The 22,714-nt window shown below is 40.6% G+C and overlaps 2 protein-coding genes across 3 annotated transcripts; both read right to left on the bottom strand.

Annotated features, from left to right (window-relative positions):
* Positions 1-372: 372 nt before the first annotated feature.
* On the bottom strand, positions 373-17,064 carry iffo1b (intermediate filament family orphan 1b). Of its 2 annotated transcripts, none has more exons than XM_063486059.1 (9): positions 15,439-17,064; positions 11,521-11,581; positions 9,783-9,878; positions 8,744-8,884; positions 8,460-8,644; positions 8,237-8,363; positions 5,838-5,927; positions 4,245-4,375; positions 373-3,682 (listed from the first exon to the last, which is right to left on the bottom strand). In XM_063486059.1, exons 1-9 carry the CDS (start codon positions 16,416-16,418, stop codon positions 3,583-3,585), a joined length of 1,911 nt encoding a protein of 636 aa, XP_063342129.1. In that variant the 5' UTR covers positions 16,419-17,064; the 3' UTR covers positions 373-3,582. The 2 variants fall into 2 exon arrangements, with proteins under 2 accessions (XP_063342129.1, XP_063342128.1); XM_063486058.1 differs by having other exon boundaries at positions 5,838-5,930; positions 15,439-17,063.
* Positions 17,065-18,383: 1,319 nt separating this feature from the next.
* Positions 18,384-22,714, bottom strand: gapdh (glyceraldehyde-3-phosphate dehydrogenase). Its single transcript, XM_063485653.1, has 12 exons — positions 22,677-22,714; positions 22,192-22,237; positions 20,971-21,070; positions 20,542-20,648; positions 20,351-20,441; positions 20,136-20,251; positions 19,838-19,919; positions 19,584-19,735; positions 19,393-19,471; positions 19,123-19,206; positions 18,941-19,038; positions 18,384-18,859 (listed from the first exon to the last, which is right to left on the bottom strand). The coding sequence occupies exons 2-12, from the start codon at positions 22,212-22,214 to the stop codon at positions 18,790-18,792; spliced, it is 1,002 nt and encodes a 333-aa protein (XP_063341723.1). The 5' UTR covers positions 22,215-22,237; positions 22,677-22,714; the 3' UTR covers positions 18,384-18,789.

Here is a 22,714-nt window from a genome sequence, read left to right as displayed (position 1 = left end):
AAAATTTGAAATAAGGATAATCAAGTATGAAGGATAAAGGTGTTAACGCAGTAACACTACTTTTAGGTTTTGAGTTTAATGTTAAGATGGATAGAAAGAGTAAAATTATGGTCATCTCACCCCAATCTCTTCCAGCAGATGGTCACCCTCTCTGAGCCTGGTTCTACTGGAGATTTCTTTGTATTTAAAGGGAGTTTGTCTTTCTCCAAAATTTCATCAAGTGGTTACTTAATGAGATTTGGATGATTCTATCTTTCATTTTTTTTTATCTGTAATGCTTTAGAGTCTTTATCTTGGTATAAAGTGCCTTCAGATAACTGTTAGAAAAAAACTGTTGAACTTAATACAGGGAAATGACTGCACGCATTGTTGCTCAGTTGCATCTTTTATTCATTCATCCAGCCTCTCTCAACATATTACATACAGCAGCTCTGCAGTGAAGCCTTTTCCAGCCAAAGTTACTTTTTCTTGATGTTTAAAGCTGCAAAGTCACACATTTGGATTTTAGATCAATAGTTCTGACTCTGTGGCATAATTTTCTTAAAAAAAATTGGTAAATAAGGTTTTCTGTTGTGTGAAGACAAGAACAAAAACTCTTTTGCTCTCATCTGCCATCATTTCCACTGTGGAGTCTTCATTTACCTCTGTTCTTTAAACACGAGTATATATTCAAAGCTATATTTCTGTTATGCATATAATATCAAAGCCATCCTTTCACAAAAGCATTTGCATTTCCGTTCATCTTCCTGAACTGAGATATTTTTACACTGAGTTTACTTGGCATACACTCATAAAGAAACAGCGCTACTGGGAAAGAAAACCTACATGATCATCAGATTCTGAATTTTTCAGGTGGTCACCATGAAAACACAGCTCAGTTTCAGAAGTCATTTTGTTGGCGTTGAACTGCTTGAGACAATATGAGATTTTACAGTTTGATCCTTCTTAATGTTGTGCATCTACCCCGGTAAGAGTCTTCTTAAAAACACTCGCTGGTCAAACAAACATACACACTGGCACATGCATACATATAAATTCACTCAGTGCGTTAAAGTGTAACGGTACAAAGAGAGATGGTGTTTTATGCCTTTCACAATGCACCCGACGCCTGATCTTCTCAGATCGGCGCTCAGCTGATTACAACTGCAACACATGCATGAGCTAAACTGCACCCTCCTGCTGAAACAAAGCACTAAAGTGAGTTACTTCACCTGGTTCATCTACACAGAAGAAACAACACCATTTAAAACAGTGTCTAATAATAGAGTTGTGATGGAGGGGGCGTCCACCTGACAGCTGTGCGCTGTATGTGTTTTCCTACAAAGGAACATGTGGGTTAAATATGCCAATAGACATAATTAAAGTAAAAATGAGGTATGTGATGCGTTCACCAACGACACTTTTTTTTTCATAAGGAAAGGAAATGTAAATAGAACAAATGTAATAGTCCGTTTGCAGTAGGTCAGGATATTTTGTTTTTCAGGTTATACTACTGATTGTTTCTTATGGTACAGTTTTGCTTTGCTCTTCTTTTCTATATGCAAAACGTAGGTTCACTTCTATACATCAAGCACCTTGGTGAAATAGCTTCAGCAGCTATGTTTAGTCTTTTTTAAGCAATTTCCTGTTGATTCACAATCTAAATATTATTTTGGCACTCGGTGACTAACTTACATTATTACATGACAGCCTTTTTGTTTTTCCACTATCCTCAAAGTGATTCTGCTCAACCATGCAGCTTTACTCAAACATACAGCCTTCACTCTAATCTATAATAAGCATTACTGCTAAAAAATAAAGATTATTAACAACCCTTACATGACCCTTGAGTGACTCTATCATCCAGTACTTTAGTCGGTCTTTGAAGTGCAGCAGACAGAGACTACGGTTACGTTCAAAACTAAAGATCAACCTCCTCCCGACACTGTGGTCATTGCTCCCTCACCTTTCCCGAAAACTACAAAGTTCAAAACAGACTACGGTGTTTGTGGTATTTCAGATGTGACTCATATGAAATGATTGAAGCTCCAACATCATCTACGACATCGTCAAGATGAATGATGGAATTCTCTGTGAACAGCAGGGTGGTTTGGACTGCCTCATGCTGATACCAAAACGATGGTGATATAGACATGCGACTTACTACTGTGACTATGTTGTATTATTGTTAAAAGTTTTTGCATCTGCACAGGAAATATAAGCTAATTTGGCCATTTATTTACAGATTTAGGGTAAACGAATGTGTCCAAACGAGCCAAGGAACAAATCAGCCTCTGCTGTGTCACAGATGTAGCTCGCAGGTTACGGAGGCCAAAATCTTGATTTCATTGTTTGGATTGTTTGCTTTTGCCATGTTATCCTTGAATAAATTCTGTATTATTGTTCTTTGTCAATGCATATCCTCTCCTACATCATTAAAGAAACAGTGTTCTTGCACCAAATCGACCAGCTCAGTGGTCAGACGACTACACAAAAATTCTGATGAAAAATCTGCCAGGAGGCCCACAGTTTTCAGCTTATAGCCAACATTTTACTGCCATTTTTTAAACAATGTGGTCCTCAAAGCGAACACATGTACACTTTCTGAACTGGAGGCATCCGAGTAAGAGGAGTGAGATTCAACTTTCCCAATTAACTCCTGTTATATTTGATCAAGGGCTTCAGGAGAACAATAGAAAGAAACTCTTATATCATCTGGTTTAAGGCTGAGGAACATAAAACACCACAGATCTGAAGAGCAACTTCTCAGGATTTCAGTTGGGGTTTTTTTTTTAATCACTTTGAAATGACTTGAAAATCTGAAGTTTTAAGGTTTTTCTGAAGAGCCCAGATTAAAATTTTACATACATTTCCCTTATTATCCGGAAAACACCTCACTTTATTGGAAGGAGGCCTGTTGTTAGTCAAAGATTCAACTCTGTTGCTCCAGTAAAAATGCACATAATGTTTGTGTTTTTCTGCTTTTCTGCTTTATCTTTAACTGTTCATTTATTGCCTCAGGTTTGCTTTGCCTGTGATTCTATTATCGTTTATACAAGAGATATGATGAACTGTTAATGCAGCTGCAAGCCAGTAAAATGCTCTCTCACGGCTTCTTATTAAACATACATGTGTGGATAAAGATTCAAATTCAAAAATTCAGTGTTATATTATTTTAAGACTGAAGCTTCATTGTTTCCTGGAAATATTCCTGTAAATGTGAATTGAACTTTTAGAGCTTCAGTGACCATAAAAGCAGATCAGAGAGGAGTTTAAGATGCTTACATTATCCTTGTTTTAGCTTGTGTCCATTTGTGTGTAATGAATAAGTCATGCTATGTCTTCTTGTAACCACACTTACAGTCAACTGAACCTAGGTCCTTCAACCTACTGAATCGTCACAAAATGAAGCACAATGACAGACTTCCTCGCTCAGTCAGTTCCATCTCACTTTTCAAAGTGTCCAGAAAAAGAAATGACTCGTCAAATAAGTACGTAAACATGGTGTTGCCGTAGTCACGTAGTCAGCGCCCATTGTATCGGTGTGGTCATGGATGCAGTTGACGTGACCACAGCCGCTGTTAACGCTGGAGTGAGCATGTGTCATGTTCTCCCACTGCTCGAGGAAGAAGGTGGAGATACCGACGGCTTGTCGTTTTCTCTCGCTTCACTCTCCTCAGCGGGTGGAGGCACAGCAGATGGACTGAGAGGGGCAGAAAGAGAAATGCATCATTTTTTTCAGTAAAAACTAAACTCTCCCTACCTGTGGGTTCGGTAGTTCGCTATAATTTTCAGTAAAGGTTTTGATATAAAGTGCGATATTTTCAGATGGCTAAATATTATAGCTTTTAGGTAAATGGAGACAGTTGGCATAGATTTTCAGGTGATAAAGTCCAGCCAATTAAGCATAAAGCTTATTTATATTTTAAGCCAAATAAACATATAGTAAATAGTGTAGTCATAACTAAGTAATAACCATTTCTATCATTGTGTACCAGGTAACAAATCAAAATAAAGAAAGTTGAAATAATATAATGCATTTCGACAAAAATGGATTATAATAATAACTTTACTAGATACACATAATTAAAGCTGAATACACCTATACTGTAATGTTTTATAACCCATTTAATAAATGTTTATTTTAAATACAATATAAATTAGATATGCTGTATACACTGAAACTGCTCAAATAGTTTTTTTTTAAAGGAAGCTAAATAGATCAATAAAATCAACATTAAGTGTGTGTTTATGTGCGGGTGTACCTGTCTTCGCTCTGTGTGATGAGTCTCCTGCAAGTCTCCATCTGAACATCCAGGCCTCTCTTCATCGAGCACATCTCCATGTACTCGTGCAGGTGTCGGTTCATGTCGCTCTTAGCTGTGGCCAATTCCAGCTACAGTCAGAAAACTTAGAGTTAGACTAAATCACTCCAAGAATACATACCCATGCAATCAACAGCAATCTAACAGGGTTTTTTTTGTTGCCATTGTTGTTCTGCTATGATTTTTTTTCACTACCTTGAGATGAAGAAAACTCTTTTGTTTCTCATCTAAAAACAGCTAAAACACCATCTCTAAGCAACGTCAGGATAACAGGTTTTCTACAACAAACTCTCTCCAAGTCCACCTGTCTTTCAGTCTCACTTTCTCACCCATGCAGTCAATATCAAAACAAATGTGTAAAAGTGCATGCCTTTGCAAACAGACTCCCGTTAAGTGAAAGTTTGCTATTTCTTTTATTTAACATGAGCACTTGTATAATCGCTCATTCAAAAATCAGTCACTGGTTATTGTGAAAATCTTCAGGCTACAACTGAACTGAAGTTGTAGGCTGCAGTTTAAAGTGAGTTTTCAAACTCAGACCACAGACATTCTGAATGTGTTCTGGCACCAATTCATGTTTAAATACTTTCACACACTGAAGTCCTTAAAGTTACTGATGGTGTTTAGAGCTTTGTGGATAGCTTGTTTGGTTTAGTCGCTGATTTCGGTGCGATAGTCAAAAAGGCAAAGTTTGACGGATGTAGTCTCTGTCAAGTTATAGCTGGGATTTAATAATCAAATGTAAAAAACTGGAAGGATCACAGCTTTATTACATAGTAAGTCAAATTTAAGCTGGGTAAATGATGACTAGGAGATAAAATAAAGACACTTAGGTTAAAAAAAATCCAGCTCCACTGGATTATAAGGCAATCTATGCTCTCTATTTGCCCTTAGCCAGAGTGAATCATGCTATCGGCGCTCACTTGATGATGGCTTTTTCCATTACCCATGCACTGCTTAACTCAGTCTAAACATACCCTGATCAGCGTTTCCTCTCTCACAGTAAACAAACCCATGGCTGGTTTATAAGACAAGGACAGAGCTTAGTTAGTCCTCGACTATAACCTGTTTTCAGTGAAGCCCTTCATTTAATTTTTCTTTTCTAGCCTGGAAGTAGGCTTAGTCAATGTCTGAGAAACTATCTGTCAAAGTTTAGAGTTAGACTCAGAGTTGCTGCTTTCTTGAACAACCCCCTGACTATGTGCAGCCAAACTGCTCAGGTTTACATAAACTCATCTAAAATGTATGAAAGATGTAAAGAAAGTCTTTTAAAGTTCTTTACTGTTTAGTAAAGATTAAATTCAGCAAGGCAGGCTACTGCCCCATTAAAACAAAGCATGGTAAAAGTGTTTCACTTAATGTCATTATTTAGACATCATATTGTCTTGTGAATGCAAGACACAAAAAAAACAGTGCAGGAGACATGATGATGAATGCAGCAAAAATGAAAGAACAAACTGCCAGCATGTAGGACGAAGGAAGTTATTTAACACAGGGTGTTTAACATATAAAAGTACAGAGCAAGCGTCTGACCTCAATTTGGTCAATGGTCTCTTGGTATTCCTTCTCTCGAGATTTGAAAAGACATTCGGTGTCATTAATCACCTTTTCCAGACAGTCCTCCTGCTGAAGACAAACATGGACATGGAAATTTACGTGCGATGAAAGGTAGTTATAATCAGTTTAACGTGTACATCATCAGACATCACCGCAGACATAGAACCATCAAAGCACAGCTGTTGCAGTGCTCCCATCAGCTCACATTTCACTGACTTATTTCCCATGGGAGAAGAGCAGACTTTTCAAAGCGCACACAGCTGGTGAATGAAAACAAATACCTACATGCATTTCTTGGAAACAAACACCATGTACGCTAAATACAGGCTGGATTTGTGCGAGTGTTGTTTTGTTGCCTGAATTGGCCCGGCCACAGCAGAGCACCGAAGGGCAGCAGACTGAGCTCTGAAGGACTCCACTCTGCCTACTGTTCTGGATAAAGTCCACTTATAACCACACAATCAAAAGCTTCTTTGAAATCTGAAGCAACAATATCAAACCATGTGCACTTAGAAATTACAGTGCGCTTCCTCTACTTTATAAAACTCCTTTATGTAGTGACTTAAACAGTGTAAAGAGCTGAAATGCTGAAAGGTTTTTTTAAAGTAATAATAGATGCCAGATGTCTCTTTATAACTGCATTCACACAGGATGAACATTACTTGGTGGGGCTGAGAGAATTTAGTAATTAGTCATGCTCTCTGTTTTCGCAACAATGACAAAAATAGAGATGCACACATGTGCCAATTAAAGAAACAGTTTATTTTTAAACTAAAGAACCAAAGAAAGAACTTAAACTAGCCATGGGATGTGTAGTCAGTATTGCCAGCGGTGTGAGAGAGTGCGTGAGTGAGGAAACGGCATATGCAATGTTGTCTCGTGCAATGCAACAAACCAAGATACAACCAAAATCTCAGAAGTGTCTCTGGAGAGGAAAGCCACGCTGGCAGCTGAGCTCTGAGGGCGTTTGTAGAGCACACTGGGCCCAGGTGCTGCCAGTCGTGCTAATTAGTCGGCACCTGCAGTACACGAGTGCTACACAGGCAGACTGAAACGCAGGTGGGGTGAGTGGGTCGTCTTGTGATGTTATCTGTGATTTAGTGTTTCAGTTTTTTTTGTTTTCCCTGCACCTTTTGCAGGTGCATGACAATTCAGAAACTCAATTTGACTGAAACCTGAAAGGATGATGAGATGCCAACATATGGTAATGAAAACTGTTCCCTCTTTCAGAAAGATCATTAGTTACGGTCACGTGAAAAACAAAAAGAAAGAACTGCACAGCCCTGTGAAAAACAAAGTACCTCGTGTGAATGAGCAGACTGGATGACCACCTTTAGCACAAATAACCTTAAGTAATTGTTTTCTATATGACGTTCTGTCTCTCACGTCCCTTTGGGGGAATTTTAGCCCACTCTTCTTGAAAGTGTTGCTTCAGTTTATTGAGGTTTGAGGGCACTTGTTTATCCACAAGTGTCTAACATCCCAGACCTGAGTCTGGTTGAGGTCTAGACTTTGATTTTACAGATTTGCTGCTGTACATGTCCTGCTGGATGACCCAATTTGGGCCAAGTTTCAGCTGTCAGACAGACAGCCAGATTTGACTCTAGAATACGTTGGTATGCAGAGGAGCTCATGGTCGACTCAGTAACTGCAAGGTGCCCAGCTCCTATAGCTGCAAAACAAGTTCATGTCACCCCCCACCCCACTGTTCCAGAAATCTTGTGGTTTGTTCAGATGCAACTTTGCAAAACCAAGCTGTGCTACAATGGTTAAAGAAAATAGGCTTTCTCCTAGTAACCCTTACAAATATGCCATACTTGTTGAGTCTTTTTTTAATAGTATTGTCATGAACTTTAACATTTAATATGCTAAATGTGGCCTGTAGAGTCTGAAAAGTGGTTGCAATCTGTCAGAGCACTGCACAGTCTGCACTTGGGGTGAATTTACTCTGAGCTTCTGGGAACACTGCGGCAGTGTACTTAGTTTTTCACAGAAATGAATAGAGCCTTGTGAAAAAGTTCTTTCTCACATGACTGCATGTGTCAGCTTACTATGTGAGATCTATAACTGGTGACCACAGATATCTGTCATATTCAGTAAAACACAGGCTTGTTTATCCTGTGTGAATGTTTTGCAGAAAACGGTGATGGTGGGGTAACTTCTGACAGTCATAATCCCATGCAATTAGTATTTTTAATATGCCACAAAGATGGCTAAAGGTAAATCTTTCAATTTTTCAGCTTTTTTGAAGCCTCTATATGTATGTTCATAAATTAGCTCCTCTCTGGTAGCCACAGGTATATTTCTAACAACTTTGAGCTTTAAATCTTCACAGAGAGTTCTCTCAATCTTAAACTTGAGTGACTGCTGCCTACCTCTCCCGGTGGGTGGGTGGGATCTGGAGGCAAAGTGCATCCTGGGAAATCCTCCCAAAGCAGCAGCGTCTCTTCAGTCTCCTCCCACGCCAGACTGTCACAGTCATCCTCAAACTCACATTCACGCCTGAAATTTTAAAAAAAGTATCAATGCACACACACAAATGCACATGGCCTGAAAAGACGACTCGCATTACAGTAATTACATTTTCAGACCACTCACAGCTGGTTTAGCATCCTCTGCATCTCCTCATTGATCTGATTAGCAGCAGTTCCACAGTGCTCCTCATCTTTAACCACTGCTCCGTCATTTTCGGAGGTGCTGACGGGCTCATCACACTCACTCCCATTAAAGGACAGAGGGGTTTGTTTACGGCGGCAGTTTAGAGATGGTTGGTTATTAGGAACCTGCAGAAAAGTTTGGGTTTAGAGGATCAGACTAACAAGGAGACACTTGCTAAAAGCAGATAAAAAAGAACCAGAGATGATGAGATTAAACAGTTCTACCTGATACATTTGGATGACGTCTTCACAGTTCCTCTGCTGGGCCACATCACACAAACGAGCAGTGATGTCGATCCTGCGGCAGATGTCCATGTCCACCTTCATCGCTTTCTCCTGGATTTTGCTGTCCAAATCTGACAAATTCTACAGAGAGGATGGAGACAGGAACTGTTTAGTATCACTGGAAAATTGTACCAATAAGACTGATTATGACATAATAGTAGCACCATTTTCTTATACAGCACCCTAAAGATAGAAAACAAGACTAAACCGCTCGCTAACCCCTGTAAACTTAGCGGTCCCCGGGCCACTTGTTTGGTACCAGACCGCGAGAGTTGAGGCTCAGTTGTGAAATGTATGGTTTTCAGTTGTTGTTTTTATCGTTAACTCGGTTTCCCTGGGTCTTTTCCCGTGTCGTGTGTGTCTTATTTTGAAAGAAATATTTACGCGTTACCGTAATGACCAGAGAGCTTTAAGGGGCAGAGAAGAGGATGTTACTCTCAATGTTGTTGGCGCATTTCAGTAGGACGCTGCTAATAAAGTTACACAATTACAAGGTTGGGGACCGCTGCTGTAACTAAAGCAAGCTGTTTCACACATGGACTTGGAGAATCCTTCCTCACACGTACAACACAGCAGGGAATCTCCTGATTGGCTTACGTGGAGGTACTGCTTGAGCAGAGTGTGCGGGATGCAGAAACCATGACGACTACTCGCTAGCTATGAATTCACTGGACTATAACCTGCAGTACTCTCACGTCAGCACAAATTGTTGCATTTGGACAGCAGACTTTGCAGTACGGAGTCGGCAGGTTAAAGAGTTGGGTTGGATGTTTGCGTTCTCACAGCCACGTTTATCCAGGTGATGTCTAAAAAAAGTTCAGGGCTTCAGTGTGAAAGCAGCTTATAAGGACAAACTACCTAGTGACTGTTTTTTAGAATAGGTGTGCGCTGCAGTTTATCTCGTACAACGCAGAGGGACATCTGATTACTGTAAAGAGCTAAAACTGTTTGTGATTATTATATGAATGTATGAGCTTACATTGCTCAGGAGCCCTTTGAAGACAACCAGCTCCGTATTCAGATGCTGAACCCTGCGAACCAGCTCGTCCTGGCAGCCTTCGCTCTCCTGCAGGTCCTGCACACGCAAAAGAAGTCATAATGAACAAATGCACTAAACCACAACTCTCTTTACTGTAGTTTTTGGGTCACATTGTGCAAAAAGATTTTATCTGCAAAGAGCACATTCAAATCCTAAATGCATAATCACTTCTGGGAAGCTCTAAATGAGTCTGACATCATGGTAACCCTCAAAGTCTCCCCACTGATTTATTCACACGTGCTGCAGTTACAATACTCGTGAAGCATTTTTTTTTAACCTTTCGTGGGCTTAAAGTGCGGTGGTATTTCCTGTCAAATTGGGTCAGGTAAAGATTCCTCGCAATGGGGCACATGCTCAAAAACACAGATACAGGAAACCACTGGGCTTAGAATGAGACCTTTGCCATGAAGTCAACATTTGGGGGGTAGGAGGCATTCATTTTGGGGGCTTTATCTGTCATCTCAGTGGTATTCATATTCTCGCTCTTAACTGTTACTGCACAAAAAAAGATGAATGTCACGGCTACTCTTCATCACGTACATGTAGAATAAAAGCAGACTTCAATCAAACACTAATGCTAATCAAGCATTAGTGTTTGTTAAGACACAAGACGACCCACTCACCCCACCTGCGTTTCAGTCTGCCTGTGTAGCACTCGTGTACTGCAGGTGCCGACTAATTAGCACAACTGGCAGCACCTGGGCCCAGTGTGCTCTACAAAAGCCCTCAGAGCTCAGCTGCCAGCGTGGCTTTCCTCTCCAGAGACACTTCTGAGATTTTGGTTGTATCTTGGTTTGTTGCATTGCACGAGACAACATTGCATATGCCGTTTCCTCACTCACGCACTCTCTCACACCACTGGCAATACTGACTACACATCCCATGGCTAGTTTAAGTTCTTTCTTTGGTTCTTTAGTTTACATTTTTCAGCATTTCACTTTGGCTATATATAAACTAAATTATGCCATAATGAATGGTTTCATTGTGGGGAAATGTGTTTATAAGGACACAAATGCAAGAAATACAGATATTGCAATTTGATGGTTTGCGACAGGCAGATAAAAATACAACTTTCATTTCCTTAAATGCATTTTGGCACTGTTAGCAGTGGATGGTTAAGGGGTTTCAGGAAAAAAGCAAATCAATTAAAAAAGAGTGCACTAGCATTGCATGACTCATTGATAGCAGCTAAAGAAGCTAATAATTATTGCCAGCAAAGAGAAAGAGGTCTGTGCTTGGCAAGATCAACAAACAGCTGCAGCACAATCTATATTAAACCAAACTAATCCGCCCTACTTCTCTCACTTTCATGAAACTATTTAACCTTTAACATTATTGTAAAGAGGCCAGCGCAGCCTTAGCTAAAGCGTCTCATGCAGCATAGAATTTAAAATTTAAAGCGAAAGGATATGTCTTAACAAACATTCACACACACACACACACACACACACGTCTTTAATTCTGTCACCTCAGAGAACTCACACCAGTTTTCTGAGGACTTAGCCTGACAGCAACTATTGCGGGTACTTGCCAAAATCTAACCTCTGCCTTCATAATAACATATAATCATTTATAATATCGAGACTTTCAGTCCCCACAGTGTGACTATATAAACAGATTTATGTTCCCCCATCTTGAGAAATACAAGAACGGACAGAAAAAGGGTACACAATGTTACCTCCTGTAAGTCTGCAATCTTCTGTTGCAGATCCATCCTCATAGTGTATTCCTCTTCCCATCTAGGAGACACAGAGATAAGTTTAAGAAAGACATTAATAATCTTCTAGTTCATGTCTTCTCAGATACAGAGATCAGAGACAAAGAACAAAACATAAATTAGGTATTCATCAGCTTTGCACCTCTTGACATTTAGAAAAGCAGGCAATGCTCCTGTGAATCAATTAATTCGGGAAGTTGAAAGGCTAAAGGGGCTAAAAGTCCATCTAAAATGCACCTCTAACTACAACAATCACATTCTTGATGATTCATTACATCAAGTAATTCAGCAATCAAGGATCAACCAAACAAAACACACTTTCGACAGGAGATGGATAACAAGTTGCTTAGCAGCAGCAATTTACTCTGCACTCACTGCTGAGCACCGCCTACCTAAAAGTGGAATTAAATCTGTGCTTTAACACTTTAAAAGGCGCTGGTGTAGGCTGAGGCTGAGAAGGCAACCACATGCTGCAGGGTTAAATGCAGTTGCCTGACTTCAGCTCTGACCTGAGGCCCTTTACTCAGTCTTCCCAGTTTCCAGGCAAAATGCCTAAAATAACTAGCATATGTGTGACCAGACATGTAGTAAAAGTAAGTAAAGATGTACTAGCATCTCCAGTTTGTTTGGAGTCTCCAATTTGTTTCAAACTAAATGTGAAACACGGTCACCGTCTCAGTTTTGATGTTGATTAATGGCCAGAAAAGTGTTTTTGCAGAGTATTACATTGTTACAGTGAAGCTGACCTTTGACCCTTTGGATTCATCAATTTCACCAATTAATTATTGTATGAAATATTGTTATTTTATAATAAGTGTACAAATTCTTCAGTTAACTAAATCCATTTTATTCCCGACGCCACACAAATGGGATGGAGTCCTGGAATCAGGTCACAATGGTCCTGAAAGTTGACCTCTAATATCATTTCATGATCATTTTTATTAGACCTTTTCTCCCAGAAGTAAGAATATGATACAGACAACCTGAAAATATTTTCTATCTCCACTGGAATCCGTCCCATAAACACATTTTTAATTTCATCAGAATTTATATTACATCTTCTTTTTTCTTTTTTTTAAAGGTGGACATGGTCCAGGAAGGTCAGTAAATTGATCTTCAGCTCTTCCTGTCCATGTCTTGAAGTATCCTTAGGCATAGATAAAAGTACTGTGTGAATGAGATTTGGAGTACTCAGTAGATAGGCTGTCATTTATCTGCACAAAAAAGCACAACTAGATTTCAGTCTAAGTGTTTGAGTCTCACACTAAAATCAGTTTACTGCAGTTACATTAAAGATAATAAAAAAAGGTGTTCAACTGAGTGAATCACTGATCCCTCACAGGCCAACTCACTGATGCATCTCAGACGACTGTGCCCGTGAATCTGATCTTTAACGCATTTAAAAGCCCGAGCAGAGACCTCTGCGTATGTGATCACAATTTCTGTGATTTCATACCACAAGGGGAAATTCACTCACTGCAGTCTGCAGCCTCTTATAGAAAAGCTGTTTAAAATGCAGAATGCTGCAGTACAAGAATCCCTACAGGGAATACTAAATCTGAAATAAACTGAGTCATGAAACAGGGGTTGTTGTTGTCATAGCAGGTGCTTGTTTGATCAGTAAGGAGAGCGCGCACAGAAAACTGAGAGGCACTTCCTTCTGCAAGCCAAGCCCCCCTCCACCAGTTACATCTTGCAGTGCATGCTGCATTGCAGATACAGTATGGAGTGTAGAGAGGACGACGGTGCGCAGTGGAAGGAAGAGAGTGTGAGAAAGGAAGAAAAGGTGCGACTGTGTCGGTTTTAAAAGAGAAAGAAAATATGAGCTAGAGCGTGTGGTTGGCAGAGTGAGGGGGGTTTTTTTGGCAGTGACAGAAGGAGGGTAATGGGGGGAGAGACAGTTGTCCTTGAAAAAAATAAAAGAACAGTGCGGAGAGCTAGAGGAGGGTAAGTCTAAAAATTAAAATACACCACAAGCTGCTTTAGGTTGGAGTTTACAGTAAAGGTTCTAAAACAGATATAATAAAAATAAGATAACAAGCATTACATTATAAAATGGTATTAATATTTTAAAAGCTATGTAATAGCCTGAATCTGAGAGAATAAGTTTCGCATGAAGAAACATTTTGTGACGTACTCATTTGTCCTGAGGTAAACTGAAGGGGGCTGCAGAGACCCCTCAAAACAACTCATTAGGGGAGGAAAACTAATTTTAAGACTTAGAGGGACAAAGTGTGTGAAACCCCTCGATTCACAAATAAAATGTATATATGTCTGGACAGCAGGCTGGGAAATGAGGCACACTAGTGTCTCTACAGACAGAGAAAGCATGCGCCTCATCTGTCTCACACTCTCTGGATTGTTAAAGTCGTCAATGTGCTTCATACACAAAGAGCCCACTATACTGTGCTCAGGATCTCCGCTGTGAAGAATGCATGGCTGCTCAATTGGATATAATCTGAGGGAATTTAATGATGAATGTGCAAAGGACCTTTTGGAGTTAACAAATAATTACAAATAATACACAATCCACCAAAGCTGTTGGACAAACTTCAAATTTACAATAGGATTTATGCAGTTTTAGATGTTATTGCTAAGCTTTCTGGAGAAAAGACCAATCACATTGTTCCATATTAGCGATTAAGTGATTGGCCACATACACAGACAGCTGTCTTTCTAAAATGGAGATCAAAGCATCCATATTTGAACTGGTGATGTCATCAGATAAAGTCGCATGAGCTCACAGTAGCAACTGTGGATTACACGATCTCATATTCTCGACAATGGTTAATCCGCTTCTACTCATCCATCTCACTTTCACAGAATAAGAGCTGATGCTTGTTATTCTGCATCAAAACCCTCAGATATTTAGTTGATTGTTGATAAGCTACAACCAGTAAATGTTCAACATAAAAGATTGGTTCTTACTTGAAAAGGGGCTCATAGCCAAATCCCCCATAAATAATTAGTTCACTTAAATGTTGGTAAATGAGGCTGTAAGTAATGAGTCTCGACATAATATCCAAAAATACAATCGTGAATTCTATTTTCACATTTCCTTTCTGAACTTGTCTCTAGATAAAATCATTACTGCCTTTCAACATAAACATGATGGCTCTCCATAATACTCTTGTAAAGAAAATGCACCATTCAGTTTGAGTGACCATATGTTAATAAAATCCAAATAATATACTAGCCTGCTAATATTTTCTTGCAGAACATAATGCTGACAAAAAAAAGATGGGGCCATTTTTTTTCTTTAGAAAATGGTGTCATCACACAGTTTGTCCAGCTCAGACTCCACAGTTTAAAAACACTCGGATAAATGTCTGCAGCACTTGCATAAGGACATCTACAAGAATACATTCTTGGAAAGATAATAAACAATGAGACATTATCTTCTCTTTTAATATAAAAGAATGGGTGTTTATGTGTATTATTTAAATAATATTTGCTAATATGTCAGTATAACAACTTTTAACTCTAAAAGCTGATACTGATGTTGGCATCTGACCCATAAAACGTGTACAAACTGAGCTAAATGTTTGGTTGCACAGAGGACGACCACTAAGCTTTGACCTTGATTCTACTTCATGTTTGTCCCCTGAGGTGTTAATATTTTTTAGTGTATTTGTAGCAGCAGCACCTGCCTCTGTGGTTAGTCATGTGATGAATGCAGTTCCAGGCTTGAAGTGATTGATGTAGAGTTTTTGTGCTGACTCTGTGGTGTTGCAGGAGACAGCTGGTCTGCAGCTGTTCTGCTCACTTCTCCAAAGTAGAGCATTACATACACTCAATAAAGCTACAGAGCAATCACAAGATTTATTTATTTTTTAAATGACCCTGAAGGAACTGCAATAAAGGGTTTGGTCCATTTACCTGCGTTTATACTCATCTCTCTCCCTCTTCACTTTAGCCAGGACATTGTACAGGGCTCTTATCTCGGGGGTGATGGTGTCAATCTGGACACCAACTCCATCAGGGTGCACCCAGGATACTCCTGGGCTGGTCAGACGCTCAGCACCAGGGCCGCACTTGCGGGTGTGGTTGTAGGACCAGATTGTGCCCGGAAGGAACCGTGGAGGAGGGTTGGTGGAGGCTCCCGGACCTGTGCTGTTGTTAGTTCCCGTTTTAGAGCCGGAGTCCACACAGGGGGAGGATAGGCTGATGGTAATGGCTGGGTTGCAAGCGGCATTTGTTTGTGTTGCACTCGAGTTTTCAGAGGCTGCAGGTGGCAGGGCTGGCGCGAGAGGCGTTGTGAACAGTGTCGTAGGCCTCCTGGCCGAGTTGTTGGTGTTGTGGAAGGGTAGGGAGCCGGGCCTAAGCTGTATCGTTCCGACAAATCCCGTCTGCACGCTTACCTCCTGGGTGTGCGCCTGGTTCTCACAGCATCCACCTTGGCAGCCCTTGTTGGCGTCCAGCGCCTGCTGCAGCTGCTTCTCCAGAATCTTATTTCTGCGCTCTAATTCGTGCACTTTAGCCAAAAAGCATCTGAAGCGCAGGTTGAGAGTTTTGAGGACGCTGATGTTGGAGCCCAGGTCGTTTCTGAGAGCCATCGCAGCAGGGGGATGCGGCACAGGGCGGTGCTGATAGTGGCTGCTGTGATGGAGGTAAGGTGAAGACTGCGAGGGTGCGGTGAAGTCAGGCCCCGCCTGGTCAGGCCCCGGGCCAGGCTGCTCACCCAGCAGAAGGGAAGCCGGGTCCGGTGCACCGAAAACAGCGTCGGGAAGGAGACCTGAGGGAGAGTCCGGGTGTCCGGGCGCCTGGTTCTGCTGCGGATGCTGTTGGAGATGCGCGTTGGCCCCCAACAAAGGATTCATGCTATGGTATGGAAAACTGAATCGCTGCAGATCTGGCATGAACACGGACAGGAACTGGCTTGCTACAACAGAATATTGTTATAATATAGATAATAAGAAGTCTGACATCCAGGAACGGCGTGTGCGTAAAACGCCTATAGCCCCGTTCACTTGGTTATATAACTGTTTATAAATAAGAATCTTATCCTTAAAGCCCAAAGGTCTTAACGTCGGCTGATGGATCAGTGCTCTCTGACGATCCACAGAAACAAAAACAGCCTAAATCAGGACAGATGGATTTGGAAGAAGACTACAGAACACTGGACGTGCGCCTCAGCGTGATGCTTTGCAAAATAAATGTTAAATAAAAGAAGAAAAAGCCGCAGAGCATGAATGAATAAGAAAGAAATCCGGCGTCTCCGCGTTACTGAAGTTCTGGCAACAAGCTGTGACCGCAGGCAGGAGAAAGCGCTGCGGGATTGGAAGATCCGTCTGCCGTAAATACGCGAATAGAGGAGCCTTAATTAACTGTTTGCTTTCTTGTTCACATTTAAAATCATTAGCCACAGTTCCAAACAAAAAACATTAGAGGATTTAGTGAAACTGGACTGAACCGTGACGTCAAACCTGGAAATCACGCTTTCACTGTTTTGCGGTCATTTAAATTTAAGTTAGAATTAGTCCAGTTTGGGTTTTTTTTGAGTAATTCAGCATGTTTGTTTATTCTTATTAAATCTGATGGAGAGTTAAACAAGAAGACTGCTATACAGTTCGCCAGTTACATGCCTAAAATTACTGGTGCTTATGTTACTTATCACACGAAGTAGCAAAAAATAAATAAAAACACCTCCCCTGTAACCCACTATCTTTCAATGTGACCATAAAGCTAAATCACCTGAGTGGAGCACTGTGGGGTTAATAAGTCCCATTAGCTCAGGCACCCCTGAGGGTAGGATGGCCCTACACTTTATTACCTACAGAAAGTGCAGTGTGCTTTTTCCTGACATACTGAGTTGTGATCTGTAGACAAACTTTGGTTTTAAAATAGAGAGAATTATGAATTTTGTTCCCCATCATAGATGGGTTTAGTTTGAGTCAGAGGTTAGGAGAAGGTGTCACCGACCTGCTGAGACAGATTTCAGGAAAGAGCTTCATAATCTTAGCTGAGTGATGTGTTAGTATAGCTATATTGTGCATTGTTTGGCTCGGGTTCTCCTCACATTCCTCAGTTTTGTGAAAGACTGACAAACAAGAGGTTTGAAAAAAGGCAATCCAGAGCTATTAACACCACTGTAATAGGATCAGGTCTATGTCAGAGGTGCACAGGTGGAGTCTGGGTGTCCACATCCTTGATGATTTATCCTGGATTGTCAGCACCTCCATGTGGATCCAAAAGGCATCACAGCAGCTGCTTTCTGAGGCCTTACCGTCCTCCAGGAAGGCACCAGAGGAGCCAGACTTCCAGCAGAACAACTTTTTAATTACTTAAACAAATCAATCCACACGTCATATGAGTGCTTTTAAGTTATTTTGTCATACTGAGACAAAATTAATACAAAGAGTAGTGATGGTGCACATGTTTCTCTACAGATGCTTTAGCAAGTGTAAAACAATGAATAATTGTACACTAGGACCTCCACAGTCACCAGATCTCACCTCAACTCCTAGATAGGATTTTTGGTGATCCTCTCCACTTCAGCACCTGCTTGTGTGTCCCATCATATTCACTGATCTCACCATTGAGGTACATTAAGTGTCAGTCCTAACATTAGCCTCATCTTTTATTTCAAACATTCTGCAAAGTTTTTACCCATCAGACATCCTCTCAGGGCTGTGCAGCAGCCCCTTTGTGTTCCAGAGTTTGATGTCAGTAATGGACAAAAAAAAAAAAAAAAAAAAACCAACCTTGTTTAAAACTAAAAATTCTATTATTATGAAAATAAACTGAATTCACCTTTATATATTTAAATGTTAATGTCTTGTCAGAAATTCATCAAGAACAGCACTAAACCACTAAAGCTCATTTTCCTTTTCAGTAAATAACCAATCTACTCCTCCAGATCAGTCTTCATACATTTCTGTTCAGATATAAAGGAGGAACAGGAGACTGAATCTCACAAACGAAGGACTTTATTCCACCACTGCAGTACTTCAGTACTACAGACAAGCAAATACATTCACACCTTTACTCCAAACCCAAGAACAGAACAGGGAATTTGAAAAATAGAAAAGAAAAAAAAGAAAAAAAAAAAAAGCATTGGTCTCCAATTTAAATCTTCTTTTGCTCTATGTGGGACCTTTCCTCAGGCGTATTATGGGGGATGGCTACATGACGAAACCAGAGTCACAGAGAATACAATGCCTTTTTGTACATTTGTAACTCAGGAGTAAGAAGAATGTGGGCAATGCGACAGTTCAGCGACAGCCAAATTTACTCCTTGCTAGCCATGTGGGCCATCAGGTCGCAGACACGGTTGCTGTATCCAAACTCATTGTCATACCTGGCGAAGAGGGGAGAGGTTAGCAGGAAACACTGGCAATAAATAGAAAGCCATTGAAAGTAACCAGTGTTGAAGGCGTACCATGTGACCAGCTTGACAAAGTGGTCGTTGAGGGCAATGCCAGCGCCGGCATCAAAGATGGATGAATGGCAGTCGCCGTTGAAGTCTGTGGACACGACCTTTAGGGGGAGAAGAGTGTGGCACATCAGCAAGGAGATCCACAGACAAAATGTAGCCATGAAGTGACAAAGTTCAGGGTGTACCTGGTGCTCTGTGTATCCCAGAATGCCCTTCATGGGTCCATCAGCGGCAGCCTTCACAACCTTCTTGATGTCATCGTATTTGGCCTGAAAAAGCAAAGCAGTTATATTTGCATTTTTAAAGAAATAAAAAAAAAAAAAAAAAAAAAAAAAAAAAAAACACAAGAGGTGAACCACATGTGTAAATATGAATTTAAAATGGGTGGATGTCTTTGATTTTAAAAAAGGAAATTTCTAGATCAATATTTTGTAAATTGCACGTGTGATACTCACTGGTTTCTCCAGACGGACTGTCAGGTCAACCACTGACACGTTGGGGGTGGGCACACGGAAGGCCATGCCAGTCAGCTTGCTGGGGAAGAGAAAAAAAAAGTTTCACTTGAGTACTGGAGCATTTCATCACCTTTACAAAGCAAAATATTGTTTTAAATTGTACATTAGAGTAGTGTTTTCTTTGCACTCACCCATTGAGCTCAGGGATGACTTTGCCGACAGCTTTGGCAGCACCAGTAGAAGCAGGGATGATGTTCTGGCTGGCGCCACGGCCATCCCTCCACAGCTTGCCAGAGGGACCATCCACGGTCTTCTGGGTGGCAGTGATGGCGTGAACTGTGCTCTAATAGACATAAACAGAAAAATAAAAATAGGAGGACAATTAAAAATGTAGCTTAAACATCATTTCTTCAAAACTGTTCAAGTGCTGTATATGAATTCCTACCATCAGACCCTCAATGATGCCAAAGTTGTCATTGATGACCTTGGCCAGAGGTGCCAGGCAGTTGGTTGTGCAGGAAGCATTGCTATGGAAAAAGAAATAACATCAGTCAAGTTTAATTTTTAAAATGAAATGTTTAATGAATGAAATTAATTCTAAATGCAAGATCAGTAAAGACTGTCACAACTTTTATTAGAACAGATGTGTAGTTGTTATTCGTTGTGTTCAAAATATATTCCTCCATCTGTGATTTTGGCATCAAAAACTCATTCATCTCCAAATATTCCAAAAAGATTCTTACCTGACAACCTTGAGGGACTTGTCATACTTCTCGTGGTTGACACCCATGACAAACATGGGAGCGTCAGCGCTGGGGGCAGAGATGATGACTCTCTTGGCACCACCCTTCAAGTGAGCCTGCAGCATTGCATTGAAATCATTCAGTTTCCTTTTTGCATATCACATATGGCATACAACCTTTTTCTGCATTCACATTTTACATGATTTAACACTTACAGAGGCCTTCTCAATTGTGGTAAACACACCAGTGGACTCCACCACATACTCTGCACCAGCCTCACCCCATTTAATATTGGTGGGGTCCCTCCTGAAGAAAGAAAATTGTTACAAGGAAAAATAGGGGTTATCTCTGAAACCATTACACAAATTAATAGCTTATACAAATATGGCAGGCGAACTCAACTTACTCATGGAAAACGGTGATTTTGTGTCCATCGATGACCAGCTTGTCTCCCTCAGCCTTCACCTCGCCTTTGTAGCGGCCGTGGGTGGAGTCATACTTGAACATGTAGACCTAGAGAGCGGATAAGGAGAACTTTTTAGACAGGGTTCACAAAAACTTCACAACTTAAATATCTTTAAAAAAAAATATAAGTGGAAATAATGCATGTGAAGTGTGTGTTCCTGGCTCCAAAAGCCCTCATTTTATATTTAATTTACCCAGTTTGCTAAAAATGATGAAATTCATACTTACTGGACATGGAAGAAGAAAAAAAAATCCAACAAGTATTTGACTAATTTTACTAGAATTATGTTATTCTAACATTCAGTCATACAAAGCTTGTGGTGAGTTCGAGCTAACACTTTATATTCCTTTCGTTTCCTCTTTGACTGACCATGTACTCAAGGTCGATGAAGGGGTCATTGATAGCGACAATCTCCACCTTCTTGGAGTGGAAACCAGCACGGGTCACCAGACGACCGATGCGGCCGAATCTGAAAAATGAACAAGAGGCGTTTCTCATTCTGGCCAGTAGGTGGAGACATCACACCACATTAAACTGACTACATTCACGTCTTTGAGTTTCGGTGAAATGAAGGCGCTTGTTAAGATGATAAACACTAAAAAGATTTAAAAATAATAAATCAGAGCAGAGTTTGATATTTAGTCAGAGGCTTTCCTGTAACAGTTTAGATTTTTCTTTTGTGTGGGGCGAAATCTCCCCAGAAGACCTGACACCACAGTAGAAGAAAGGCCAGGGTTCAAGAGGAGGGGCTGAGGGGTGTGTGTGCACACCTTATGGCTTTTCTCTCTGAGAGGCTAAAGTCGAAATTAACCTCCAATGTGGTAATCCTGGTTACGCAGTGCACTGTTTGAACAACAGCAGGGTTACTTTTTAACCACAGGTCCAAAAATCCGGGCGCATAGATACACTCTGTCCTGAGAGACCAGGAAGAGAGGCGGGTGGATGACAATTTATTGAAAACAAATGCGTAGATCCGCGTCAGAACACGTGTGCTCATTGACATTTAGGTTACATAGGTCGCCTTTCACTCGCTGATGACCCCAAGGTCAAAGGCACTGGCTATTTTGTATCTGCAGAGGGCTAAAGTTCAAAGAACATGAGAACAGCCGGCTGTCACCATTTAAATAACACAGTTTGTAGAAGGGAAAAGACCCTTTTTGAAGGCTAATTTTAAAAATAGACACTCCAGTAAAGTGACAGGACAGAAGACCAGCCTGGGACAAGTTTTATGTAGCTGTTCCCCAACACTGAATAATGTGAAATGTTATACATTAATCCTTAAAGTGCACTGAACTGCAGACTTGCAGTGTACTGGACTGGGCCCTCATTTAAATAATCACAAATTATTCCATACACTTGCATAGCATCTTGCATAATACCTGCATTCTTTAATACAGGAGTTCATAAAACAAACTTTAACAAGCGTGGAAACCTGAGCCAAGACAGCGGCGTGGTAACCATTCCCCACTGATGATGGGGGTGTGGTGGTGGGAGTTTCAAAGAAAAGTCCAAAGCTGAACCTCAGTGTGTGTTGCTCATTTGGTTTAATTAGAAAGATTTAGAGGAAGTGAAGGGGATGATCATTCTTACCCATTGATACCGACTTTCACCATTTTGCCTGGGTTGGTCTAGTCCTCTGGAGGGAAAAATGAGAGGGGAAAAAGGGTAGCATTGCGAAATTTATGAGGTTCTTTATTAGCATTAACTTGATGATAGCTGCTTGGATTGCAGGTTAAGATAAGTGAAGACAACTTCAAGAACAACATGTGAAAAGTATTCTACTGATAAGCTATCTGTGATCACAGTCCAAGTAAAACTCAAAGCTAACCTGCATCGAGGAAAAAAGTTCAGACTCTGCAAAACTAAAAGTAGGAATGACTTAATAAACAAATTAAATCTCTTGTCCTGCTAAACTTCAAACGTAACGATGATGTAAAGTGAGTTTCTTTTGACTTTAGGACCACGTGTGCTTTCAAATTAGGCACAATTAAGCTCATGCAGATTTTTCCAGGTGATCTAAATCAGCGCGTTGAGTCATGCAGCCTGAAGCCATTAAATTATTTGAAGGTATTTACCGTTTGTGAAGGGCCTCTGTCTGTCTTGGGACTCCGGA

The sequence above is a fragment of the Pelmatolapia mariae genome, linkage group LG10_11 (assembly GCF_036321145.2).
Source record: "Pelmatolapia mariae isolate MD_Pm_ZW linkage group LG10_11, Pm_UMD_F_2, whole genome shotgun sequence".
NCBI lineage: Eukaryota > Metazoa > Chordata > Actinopteri > Cichliformes > Cichlidae > Pelmatolapia > Pelmatolapia mariae.
Note: the sequence above shows the minus strand (reverse complement) of the source record. Positions and strands in the feature narration are given on the sequence as shown.

What these genes read in the sequence shown, in the direction of transcription:
- iffo1b (XM_063486058.1), bottom strand. Translation starts at nt 16,418, where the DNA reads ATGCCAGATCTGCAGCGATTCAGTTTTCCATACCATAGCATGAATCCT. An exon ending in ACGTCATCCAAATGTATCAG is followed by an intron (nt 8,645 to 8,743) that starts GTAGAACTGTTT and finishes ACTTTTCTGCAG; the next exon opens with GTTCCTAATAACCAACCATC. An exon ending in AGACCATTGACCAAATTGAG is followed by an intron (nt 4,376 to 5,837) that starts GTCAGACGCTTG and finishes TTCTGACTGTAG; the next exon opens with CTGGAATTGGCCACAGCTAA.
- gapdh (XM_063485653.1), bottom strand. Translation starts at nt 22,214, where the DNA reads ATGGTGAAAGTCGGTATCAATGG. An exon ending in GTGAAAGTCGGTATCAATGG is followed by an intron (nt 21,071 to 22,191) that starts GTAAGAATGATC and finishes TTCATTTTTCAG; the next exon opens with ATTCGGCCGCATCGGTCGTC. An exon ending in GTCATCCCTGAGCTCAATGG is followed by an intron (nt 19,472 to 19,583) that starts GTGAGTGCAAAG and finishes TCTCTTCCCCAG; the next exon opens with CAAGCTGACTGGCATGGCCT.